This window comes from Megalobrama amblycephala, linkage group LG10 (genome assembly GCF_018812025.1).
Source record: "Megalobrama amblycephala isolate DHTTF-2021 linkage group LG10, ASM1881202v1, whole genome shotgun sequence".
Taxonomy (NCBI): Eukaryota; Metazoa; Chordata; class Actinopteri; order Cypriniformes; family Xenocyprididae; genus Megalobrama; species Megalobrama amblycephala.
This window is the reverse complement of record NC_063053.1, coordinates 29,052,035-29,064,737: the sequence shown is the minus strand read 5'-3', so window position 1 is coordinate 29,064,737 and position 12,703 is coordinate 29,052,035. Positions and strand designations below refer to the sequence as shown.

General features: G+C 37.2%; 1 protein-coding gene across 1 annotated transcript; it reads right to left on the bottom strand.

Moving 5' to 3' along the window:
* Positions 1–296: 296 nt before the first annotated feature.
* On the bottom strand, positions 297–11,747 carry atl1 (atlastin GTPase 1). Its single transcript, XM_048205680.1, has 14 exons — positions 11,543–11,747; positions 8,392–8,642; positions 8,152–8,286; positions 7,655–7,759; positions 7,487–7,537; positions 6,467–6,523; positions 6,226–6,318; positions 6,008–6,146; positions 5,053–5,180; positions 3,930–3,986; positions 3,737–3,808; positions 3,230–3,661; positions 939–953; positions 297–819 (listed from the first exon to the last, which is right to left on the bottom strand). Exons 1-14 carry the CDS (start codon positions 11,574–11,576, stop codon positions 709–711), a joined length of 1,680 nt encoding a protein of 559 aa, XP_048061637.1. The 5' UTR covers positions 11,577–11,747; the 3' UTR covers positions 297–708.
* Positions 11,748–12,703: the final 956 nt, after the last annotated feature.

The window sequence follows — 12,703 nt, the reverse complement described above, 5'->3', positions numbered from 1 at the left end:
TTACATTTAAGATGAACTGCAGTTGCATGCAGGGATGCATTTAGGATCATTTTGTGCACATGGACGATTTATAAATCTACATTTTGGAAACTATTGTACGTTCATTCTGCACACATCTTTATAAATGAAGCCCCTAGTCATTCATGAGTATTAGCTGAACACATTTGATCCTAATATGAGCCAACAAAATGTCTTTTCCCATTCAAATAGGCTTTTTATTAAAGGTTTCATGCCTTTGAAAATGGTTGAAATTGCCCCAAATATGACGGGATGGAAGGCTAGATCAATGCATCACGTGTTTTTAAACATGTAGTATTTTATTCCCTTATAAATAGCACTGAACTCAACATACAACATCCATTACAAAATAAGAACAGACTCCTTTCATGTGAGTGTCAGAGAGAGAAACGGTATTTACAGTGAGAAGATGGTAAAATGGTGATTCAGATATAAATGTCAGAACTAATACCGTGATTTTCGACTGCAGGCGCAAATGGCACAGTCAGACTGAATCTTTTCAGTTGATTCTCCTCGCCGTCTGACTGGGGGCCTGAGCTGTAGGTGCAGGATGTTGCAGTGGTGGGGTGATTGTGGCGATATGTTCCTACTGTAGCAGTAAAGCATTGAACAGTCCCATGCCTCTTTCTCTCTCTGACTGTACGCTCCACTGTCACTGTCCACAGTGCGTCTGCGTGAAACTGTGTGGGGTCAGTTTTGTTTCTTGTCCTGCTCAGGCGGTTGACCAGTCTGGTGTCCAGGGAAGGCATGATTATACAACTGCCTGTGGTTTGCCGCTACACTGTACAGCTTATACAGAGCCTGAGACAGAAATACACAACACGTTAATGTGACATGCCTCTTTCTGTTTGTATGATGTTGTGGGCTTGTGATTATATCTAAGTAGACAGGTGTGTGCAGGTACAGTAAACCAACCTTACCTCATTTGTGCTTCCCTAAAACAAAGAGATGAAGAAAGCAGTTAACAAATTTTGGTTTGTATATACTGTATATATAGTATTTCACAGAAGTGAGTACACCCCTCACATTTTGCAAATATTTTATTATATCTTCTCATGTGACAACACTGAAGAAATGACACTTTGCTACAATGTAAAGTAGTGAGTGTACAGCTTGTATAACAGTGTAAATTTGCTGTCCCCTCAAAATAACTCAACACACAGCCATTAATGTCTAAACTGCTGGCCACAAAAAGTGAAAATGTCCAAATTGGGCCCAATTAGCCATTTTCTCTTCCTGGTGTCATGTGACTCATTAGTGTTACAAAGTCTCAGGTGTGAATGGGGAGCAGGTGTGTTAAATTTGGTGTTATCGCTCTCACTCTCATCACTGGAAGTTCAACATGGCACCTCATGGCAAAGAACTCTCTGAGGATCTGAAAAAAAGAATTGTTGCTCTACATAAAGATGGCGTAGGCTATAAGAAGATTGCCAAGACCCTGAAACTGAGCTGCAGCACGGTGGCCAAGACCATAAAGCGGTTTAACAGGACAGGTTCCACTCAGAACAGGCCTCGCCATGGTCGACCAAAGAAGTTGAGTGCACATGCTCAGCGTCATATCCAGAGGTTGTGTTTGGGAAATAGATGTATGAGTGCTGCCAGCATTGCTGCAGAGGTTGAAGGGTTTGGGGGGGTCAGCCTGTCAGTGCTCAGACCATACGCCGCACACTGCATCAAATTGGTCTGCATGGCTGTCGTCCCAGAAGGAAGTCTCTTCTAAAGATGATGCACAAGAAAGCCCGCAAACGGTTTGCTGAAGACAAGCAGACTAAGGACATGGATTACTGGAACCAAGTCCTGTGGTCTGATGAGACCAAGATAAACTTATTTGGTTCAGATGGTGTCAAGCGTGTGTGGCGGCAACCAGGTGAGGAGTACAAAGACAAGCGTGTCTTTCCTACAGTCAAGCATGGTGGTGGGAGTGTCATGGTCTGGAGCTGCATGAATGCTGCCGGCACTGGGAGCTAAAGTTTATTGAGGGAACCATGAATGAGCAAAGCATGATCCCCTCCCTTCGGAGACTGGGCCGCAGGGCAGTATTCCAACAACCCCAAACACACCTCCAAGACGACCACTGCCTTACTAAAGAAGCTGAGGGTAAAGGTGATGGACTGGCCAAGCATGTCTCCAGACCTAAACCCCATTGAGCATCTGTGTGGCATCCTCAAATGGAAGGTGGAGGAGTGCAAGGTCTCTAACATCCACCAGCTCCGTGATGTCATCATGGAGGAGTGGAAGAGGACTCCAGTGGGAACCTGTGAAGCTCTGGTGAACTCCATGCCCAAGAGGGTTAAGGCAGTGCTGGAAAATAATGGTGGCAACACAAAATATTGACACTTTGGGCCCAATTTGGACATTTTCACTTAGGGTTGTACTCACTTTTGTGGCCAGCGGTTTAGACATTAATGGCTGTGTGTTGAGTTATTTTGAGGGGACAGCAAATTTACACTGTTATACAAGCTGTACACTCACTACTTTACATTGTAGCAAAGTGTCATTTCTTCAGTGTTGTCACATGAGAAGATATAATAAAATATTTACGAAAAATGTTAGGGGTGTACTCACTTCTGTGAGATACTCTATATGACTTTATCATATGCAATCATAATATATTTTATCATATACCTTACCATTCAAAAATGTGGTCAGTAAGATTTTTTTTTTAAAGAAATCAATACTTTTATTCAGCAAGGATACATTGAAATTGATGAAAAGTGACAGAAAATACATGTATAAAAAAAAATCAAATAAATGTTGTTATATTGTTACTTTTTTTATTCATCAAAGAATTCTGAGGAAAAAAAGGTATCACATTTTCCAAAAATATTAAGCAGCACAACTGCTTTCAACATTGACAATAATACGTTTCTTGAGCATCAAATCAGCATATTATGCATAATGTTTTCTAAAGGATCATGTGACACTGATGACTGGAGTAATGATGCTGAAAATTCAGCTCTGCCATCACAGGAATAAATATTCAATTTTGGTGAACATTATAGATATATGGGGAAAAAAGCTTACTGACCCCAAACTGAATGGTATACATTCAACACTTTATAAATAAACTATATCAAATACATAAAACTGCATAAAAATTAGGTATTCATCATATATTGTAACCATATTGGTTGTTGACTGTAGATTTTATGCATATTTGTTTTTGTTAAAGTACATTTGTATTTATTTCCTCTTAAAGTTTGTGTTGTACCTGATCCCACAGCGCTCCGGCCACCTGGTCAATGACTGCGCCCAGTTCTCTGTATTCTCCCGAGTAGCGGATGTACGCCCAGGTGCACAGAGTGATGAGCGCAAAGCCCAGTACCATGTTGCAGACGCTTGCGATGACGTCAACACCCACAAACCCCGTGATCCCTGCGGCCACATACATCACAAAGATCACCACGAACAGCGTCGCAGGTGTGCGTGCCGCGTGGAAGATGTTCTTGGAGTCGTTGTGTTTGATGTACTGCACAAACAACTCGTCTATCTCCGTCTCCAGCTGCAGCAGGTAACGCCGACTGAATTCCTCCCCGCCCATTTTCTTCACACTGCGAAACAACGCCAATGACTCCTCTCGGATGTCCAGGTGACGTGCCTGTAGCTCGCTTGGGGCGAGGAAAGGCCGATCACCTCCACTGACCTGGGGGAGTAAGACGCATGATGAAGATGAGTCACACTAATATGATGAGAAACCAGCTGTCAATATCACACTCACCACTTCCATCTTCCTGTTGTATAGATCTTTAGCTGCAGCCACTGCGGCCAGATTATTGGCTTCTGCTGTGGCCTGTGCACACAAACACAGCCTAAATCCGTCATACTGTAGGATGCTAATAGCTCTCGGGTGAATTTACTGCATGTCAGGCTGTGGAAATGGAATGTTAGTGCTGAAGATTAAGAGGTTGTACCTGTAACATGGATTTTGGATGTGGCAGCTCCTCTCCCTGGTAAATCTTGATATATGCCTAAAATCATAAACAGCTGCTCAGCTCACTCCAAGAATTCCAAAAAACAGATTATACTGTAACAATCATAAACTGCATTAAATTAGGGATGAATGATATATTGGTACCTTATTGGCTTTTTTTTAATTTATTAATGATTTCATTTGATATTGGTTAATTCTGCAATTTAATTTCCTCTATTTTTACATCATTTACATACACTGATAGATGTAATCTTTAGCAAATTAATTTTACAATTAATATCCATGTTTTTATACTGTACTGTATTATAATGTGATGCCTAAATTTTAAATATATATATATATATATATATATATATATATATATATATATATATATATATATATATATTATTTAAGCAAAGTAGTATAATATTGTATATTATACAAAGACTACAGAACTTTTTTTATGTTTTTGATACAAGGCTGCATTTATCTGATAAAAATACAGTAAAAAAACAGTACAAATGTGAAATATTATTGCAATCTAAAATAACTGTTTTCTATTTCATTATATTTTAAAATGTAATTTATTCCCGTGATTGCAAAGCTGAATTTTCAGCATCATTACAGTCTTCAGTGTCACATGATCTTTCAGAAATCATTTTAATATGCTGATTTGCTGCTCAAGAATCAATTCTCATTTTAATCAATCTTTATAACTGTTGTGCTGCTTGATATTTTTGTGGAAACCTTGATATAGTCTTTCAGGATTCTCTGATATTAATTATAATTATTAATTATATTTATTTGAACTATAATCTTATGTAACAACGTAAAAGTCATTAATGTCACTTTTGATCAATTTAATGCATTTCTATGGAATAAAAGTATTTATTTAAAAAAACAAACACACAAAAAACTACTGACTGACCCCAAACTTTTGACGGTACTGTATTAAATATATATATAAATAGAATTTTAATATTGGCCCACTATTTAAGAAAAGAAATTTAGCACTATCTGACAGAATTTTCATACCATTGAATACCAAATGAAAAACGTCAGTTGGTTAATTTATATATCATTCTTAAAAGTAGTGATTGCACCTCTATCAAAACTATCACCTTAAAGTACTCCAGGAGTCCACGACAGGTGATTTTGCTTCCATTTATCTCTTTCACGTCCAGGTTTTTAGGGCGTAGTAACCACGGAACAAGCACTTTGAGGTTATTGATAAACTCTTGATCGATCTCTGAAACACATGATTGAAACACTGTTTTTGTACTTCATGGGCAGTGCTGGGTAGATTACTTATAAATTGTAGTCCATTTCTGAATACAAATTACATAATAAAATTTTAGTTAGTAATGTAATCTATAACATTACACATTTAAGGTATTATAATCTGACTACTTTTTAATTACTTTTAAATTACTTTTAACCTAACTTGTTTATAAGATTGATTTGAATAGTATAATCTTGTACCATATTGAAAAAAATGGCAAAGAGAAAGAATGTTTAAGTGCATTAAATACTACATTACGTCAGGGTTTCCCTAACTAGAATTTGGGAAGGAACTGCAGGGTGTTTGTAAATTTATGAAAAGTTAATAATTAATTTAATCACAAAAAATAATTATAATAAATCATTTGAAAATAAAAACAATCAAAACACTAACTAAAAAAAGTAATATTTTATTTGTTTATGCTGTGTGGCCTCTCAATTGTCCATGTAATTATAGTCACCTAACTAGTGGCTGGTCTGTGTGTGCAATTCCACAAAACATTTGAGAAAGAAATAAAAATTAGGGAGAATCAATGAATTCTGAATCATTTACTGCCATTTTGTGAATATTATGTAATCATGTAATCAATAACTATATTATAATTTAAATATAGTAATTTAAAAAGTAATATAACCTAATTACAAGTATATCATTTTTGGAATCTGATTACTTAATCCAGATTACATATAATCAGTTACTACCCAGCACTGTTCATAGTATAAAGATGCTAACACAGCTTACACTTGTTTGAGCTCAGCTACAATCTACTGATTAGCGTGCATCTGTAGACGTACCCCTCAATCTGCCATCAAAGTGTGGGTTTGTGGCCACCTTGAGTCCAGGGTGTGGCATGAGGAAGCAGGAGATGTTGGTGAAGCAGGAATGGATGTGTTTCCTTACGTTCTGCAGCTCCTCATGTTGATTCTCTGAGATCTACACATAAACACACATTAGTAGTGGTTCTGTTTGAATTATTCAGTATATTCACGTTAACCTTTCCATATATATTTGCCTTTAATCTTTTCTCCAGGAATTTCATTCCTCCTTCCTGTCCGTAGGGAAACTCGTATGGAAAGCTCCAGTCCCGCACCAGAAAGATCATCGACTTGTGAAATAACACACAACAGATAGTTAGTGTTTATTTAAACCAGCGTCATAGGAGAGCATTGTATAATTTCAAAAGGAACATTCTGTTTCAGAATCATCAGCACTAAAAGAGGCTTTCAGCAGAAGCATGAAAATACAGCAAATACCTGAAATGGTTTGAGGAATGTTTCTTCCATGGCCAGTCTGCCGTATTCAGTGAAAAGCTACACAGATCAACATAAACAAAAGCACACGTTTACTTAAAAGCTTACTCAAAAATGTATTAAAAATGTTTTTTTAATCATTATTTATATGTGGTTTTGAAAATTACAAAAACAAAAAATGTCTGCACTCTTACTAAAAGGCCTTTTTTGGGTTAGTTGACCCAAAAATGAAAATTCTGTCATTTATTACTCACCCTCATGCCGTTCCACACCCGTAAGACCTTCGCTGATCTTCAGAACACAAATTAAGATATGATTCGGATCGCGTGTCAAACTGCCAAACGGCTGAAATCACGTGACTTTGGCGCTCCGATCAGCAGATTTGGTACACTGATTAATTTATGATCCGATGCTTCCTGAAGCAGCGTTTTGAAATCGGCCATCACTAAATAAGTCGTTATTTTGTTTTTTTGGCGCACCAAAAATATTCTCGTCGCTTTATAATATTAATATTGAACCACTGAACGAACATGAACTGATTTAGATGTGTTTTTAGTACCTTTATGGATCTTGAGAGAGGAAATGTCATTGCTCCCTATGAAGGCCTCATGAAGGCCCCCCTTTAGGATTTCAACTAAAATATCTTAATTTGTGTTCCAAAGATCAACGAAGGTCTTATGGGTGTAGAACGGCATGAGGGTGAGTAATAAATGACAGAATTTTCATTTTTGGATGAACTAACCCTTTAAGATTTGTTCAGTTCATACCAGCGGTTTTTCTGTTTACATGCAAAAAAAATGATGGCTTACAAGCTTGTCTGGTTTATCTCGTTTCAAGCATAGCATCCAGCAATTGTCATTAATATTTTATTAATGTATTTTTAATTTTGTATTTTTTTTTTCTTTTCTTTATGATATTTTATATACATATAAATGCACAGCAAATGGTACACTGTGTTTTTATAGTGCTTTGTTAATACATTTTTAATGAAACTGAATCTCATTAAAGTCTAAAAGTCTTGACCTGTAGATGCTGAAGATCATCTTCCTGAACATTCTGAGATATGTTATACACCTACAAAGAAAGAAAATGTCAGTCCTGCTGAGTTGCATTGTGAATATGGTAAACAGGAAGGTTTAAGGTTACAGGTTTTTTAGGGGGAAATTTTGTGTTATGCTGTTTGTGTACAACCTGCATAGAGCTGATCATAGTACTGAGGGCAAATACGGTAGCTGAGTCACGGAGAGTGGACTGGCTGTCGAAGGTCCCCTGTGTGTCCATTAGCAGCACTGCCACCTACAGGCAAAAGGACACAATGCATCCCTCCCATTTAAACCACATATTAATGTTCCTCATTAAAAATTTCCTTTCATGTTTACACAGATATGTTAGATTGCAGATTGAGTATACACTACTGTTCAAAAGTTTTGGACACTGAAGTCATGTGACACTGAAGACTGGAGTAATGATGCTGAAAATTCAGCTTTGCATCATAATTTACATTTTAAAATATATTAAAATAGAAAACAGTTCTTTTAAATTGTAATAATATTTCACATTATTACTGTTTATACTGATACTGCAGCCTTGGTGAGCATAAGAGATTTCTTTCAAAAACATGAGAAAATCTTACCGACCCCAAACTTTTGAATGAAAATGTGTTTTAGGTAGGTTAAAGGGAGTCTTACTTTGGTGCCATCTGGTTTGTCCACCAGGAAGACCTCACTCCAGATCTGAATGCCAGTGGTCTCCCGCTCTGACCCTCCTCTCCATGAGAATCCCGTCAGTGGCTCCTCAGGATCCCCCAGCCACTGATCACTGGCCTAAACACACACACACACATCGCAGATTACACACTTTGTGGTTTGAGAGCATGTTTTTACAAAGCATGTTTTTATACTTTAAAGACGAATTCTAGACAATCTGACCTGGCTGTACATGTAACGCAGCATGAAGTCCATGAGGAAGGATTTGCCCTTGCGGAAGGCTCCTGCCACGGAGATGGCCACCACCTCTCTGTCTCTGACCTCTTCAGCCAGCAGGATCTTACTGAGCGCCGTCTCGTCTAGCTCAAATGTGTGGTCATCCTTCACCACCAACACCTGCACTGGACGCGCCCGTCCGTCTGTCTCCTCTTCCTCTGAGCTCCAGTCATACACGTTTTTATCCCCAAAAGACCCTGAACAAAACCACATTTAAATATGTTACTCCTGCAACTGCAATGACTGTCATAGTGCTAGCCATAGACGTAATGCCATCCAGCACTGTAAGCAAACTGCAAGTGACAGAGACACCATGTACCGTTAATGCTCTTAAAGCTGCTGCTTTTAAACGCTGTGCTCTCTATGGATCAAAACGTTTGGGTTGCACCGATGTCACAATTATGATGAATTTTAATATTAGATGACACTGTGTTTTGTTAGTTGTTGGGAGCGGTAGATTGCGTTTTGTGTAGTGTTATTTTAGTATTATTTATATACACTCTTAAATTTTTATTATTTTATTTTTTAGTTTTAGTTTTCATTTTAACATTAGTTTCATTTTTAGTTATTTTGTTATGTGCTTTTGTCATTTTTGTCAGTTTTAGATTTTTTAAAATTTTACTATTTAGTTTTAAAGCTGCAGTCTGTAAGTTTTGCCTCTTTGTCGCCATCTCTGTTTGAGACCTGCAATTGCAGTTATTTGCAGAATTATCCTCTTTACGTGGGTTGTGCATCGGCATGGCTCGTCAGCGCGGATGAATCTAATGTTTGCTGTCAGTCAGCACATCGGTGTGGATACTGTATTTCGGAATCACAGATTGTAGTCTTGGAAGTATGACCAAAATAAGAATTTTTACCAGAAAATATCATCTGAAAAAGTAAAGTATCATATCTGCCACTTTTGTTCTGACCGACTGAGAAAAAAAAGCATTACAATAAATCGCGCTGCCAATGGTTATTAAATCTAACGATCGTTTAACTCATATCACATCAAACCGTGCAAATTATTATTACTGCTCTACTTTGTTCTCAAAATGTTAAAGGTGCCATAGAACGTCTTTTTAAAAGATGTAATATAAGTCTAAGGTGTCCTCTGAATGTGTCTGTGAAGTTTCAGCTCAAAATACCCCATAGATTTTTTTTTTTACTAATTTTTTTAACTGCCTATTTTGAGGCATCATTAAATATGAGCCGATTTAGGCTGCGGCCCCTTTAAATGCTCATGCTCCCCGCCCATAGAGCTCGCGCTTGCCTTTAACAGCATAAACAGAGTTCACACAGCTAATATAACCCTCAAAATGGATCTTTACAAAGTGTTCGTCATGCAGCATGTCTAATCGTGTAAGTATGGTATTTATTTGGACGCAAAGACGAACAGCGACATGCTCGAATTTCCCGCGGAAACTCACCAGTACGAATTATAAAACATTATTACAAGCTTACCGTTGTGAATCGGGCTAAGGTAAGGAGATAGAATTTGAACACTGGCTAGTTATGTACTTGCTCAAAAATTGAGCAAAACAAGCTACGGACTGCAGCTTTAATTTATTTCCGGTTAGTAATTTTAGTGTTTCAAGTTAGCTGCCGAGGCAGCGTTTCTAATTTACATTTAGTTCATGCTTTTTTTTTCACCTACTATTTATATTTTATTCTATTTCAGCTTTATTTTAATTAACAAAATGTTTTTAATAGTTTTAGTTTCGTTATCAGTAACAACCCTAGTTGTGTGTATATGAGAGAACCGCATTTTCACCCTCATTCTTGTTCTCATTGTATTATGGGAAGTAATGAAGCATTAATGCCACGTTATGCTTAAGATAATCATCTGTTTGAAACCAAACGAGGCCTAACTTCAAATCAGAGATGAGTGTTCACAGCACAAATGTTATGGAAGAACATTTAAGACTCTCTCTTTTCTCAATCTAGCATTCTCCTGGGAGAAATGGCGGAGTCACGGTTTAGTAAGGCTTAATGCAGCAGACAATCCTAATAGAGGTTTACTGATGATCTTGACCTCTGTCATCAAGGCCAATGTGATCATTATTGGTTTAGAAGTCCCTCTTTTTAACTTCTCAGATTTCCTGATGTAAAAACAATGACTGCTTGTCAAGCATTATACCAGGCAGTACCCTAATGTGTTTTTAAGCACAATATAGGTATGTGAACCAGTAAAACACCAGGTTGCTCTGGGGGATCTGCCTCTCTAATTGATGCATTTGTTAAGCATTTCTTAAATGCAATTGAACGCTAATGGGTATTGACAGGGGAATGAGAACATGTCTAACATATATTTTCAACCAGGGCTAAAAGGATCATCGTGAGTCAGATTCAAATTCATCAAGGATGTGATGCCATTGGTTGGTAGCAAAATCACACCAATACTGTCCCGACACTGTAAATTATTTACATTAAAATTACCTTGTAGAGCCCTCTCTCTCTCATTATCTCTCTCTCTCTCTCTCTATCATGTCATATTCACCTGGTCAGGCCTGTATGGAAGAGTAAGCATCACAAGGCAACCGTGTACATTATATAAAGCAGCATCTCCATACAGGCCTGTAGCAGATGTACAGACTCTGCTTATGTGGGTCACTGGCATCAATGCACATCACTTTACACACTGTCAGAGCACTTCTGATTTAACCACTGCAATGAAGAAAAACTGACGCGTGATCTAATAAATGCATCAGTCAATAACACAGGGATGAATTATCCAGAAATAAAACATATTATTGACCGGAATGTGTAAGAAATAGATTGGTGTATTCGCAAACGACCAAGAATTTGTTTCCCCATTGATATTACAGTACTGCAAATGTCACGTTGCTTTTAAACAGAGATTTTACAGCAGTAAAACAGCTTCAACACAAACACGAACAGATACAGGGCGGAACAGGGCTGTGGTCCGGACCAAATCAGCTGATTTGGACAGGGGGAAAAAATCATTAATTTTGTATGTGTATATTTGTGTGTTTTCTTTAACATACAGACAGAGTATCTATGTAACAGCATCCTCATAATTTACAGAATCACACAATAACCCGTCTCATAGGGTGTCTCACGTCTGGATGGTTTATTGTATTTAAGATGGACTCACCCCAGCTGTCTCTGTCCTTTTTGTCTCGTGCCATGTCGCACTGGGTGTTTTGTTCAGTATTCGGGTCGGGTCGATTCGGTTCTAAACAGCGATCATGAGACGAATGCGATGCTGGAAATCAGCTGCCAGTGATGGAGGCTCATTCTCATCTGAACCGAAGATGCAGCGCACTATTTGACCGCCTAGTGGCGCTGTAGCACGGTCTGTGGTAAACATCTATGTAATAACGTGAAGGGCGGGGATTAGAAGCCCCGGTGTTGTCTATAATTGGTCAGGTACGGTTGGTCTAAATAATAGTTTTCTTATTTTAACGCTGTATTATTATAATTCAGTGTTTTTGTTGTAGTAATAGTCATTATTTAAGATTAAATTATTATCCAGACCACCGATGAAGTCAAACATAATCACGTGGTACGTGTTACTTTTCACAGCGCTGCGGGTCAGGCATCAATCCCTGAAGAATAATACATTTAAAACATGCTTTTTACGTGTAGAAATGTCTCTAAACAACAACTGACATTTTTTTTAATGTGGCACAAAAAAGAATACGGCTAACTACGTCGTTAAACGCCCTCTTGAGGAATAACTGTCAGGTTTTCTGTAGTATATATATATATATATATATATATATATATATATATATAAAATTACTATTTCTAATGATTATTATTATAATATACCTTTTGGGCAAACGTAAATAAATTTTCTTTTGGGCGAACCACATAAATTTTCATAAACAAATGTATTAGCCTACAGTTATATTTGCAAATAACAAACGTATATTTAACACAAAACAGTAACAATATATATATATATATATATATATATATATATATATATATATATATATATATATATATATATATATATATAGTATACTGTTACTGTTTTGTGTTAAATATACGTTTGTTACATTTAAAATAATATTGCTTTCTGTTTATTTAATGAGCTCTGCTCTTTATTGTATTTTGATGTACCCGCTGTGCCGGTGAATTTGGAAATAACTGTAGGCTAAAACATTTGTTTATGAAAATTTATGTGGTTGCATGACGTTCGCCCTAAAGGTATATTATAATAATAATCATTAGAAATAGTAATATTCGTAAACTCCGTCATATGTGTGGCTCTGAGTATATCCGTCAGATGGCGCTAGGCGACCAC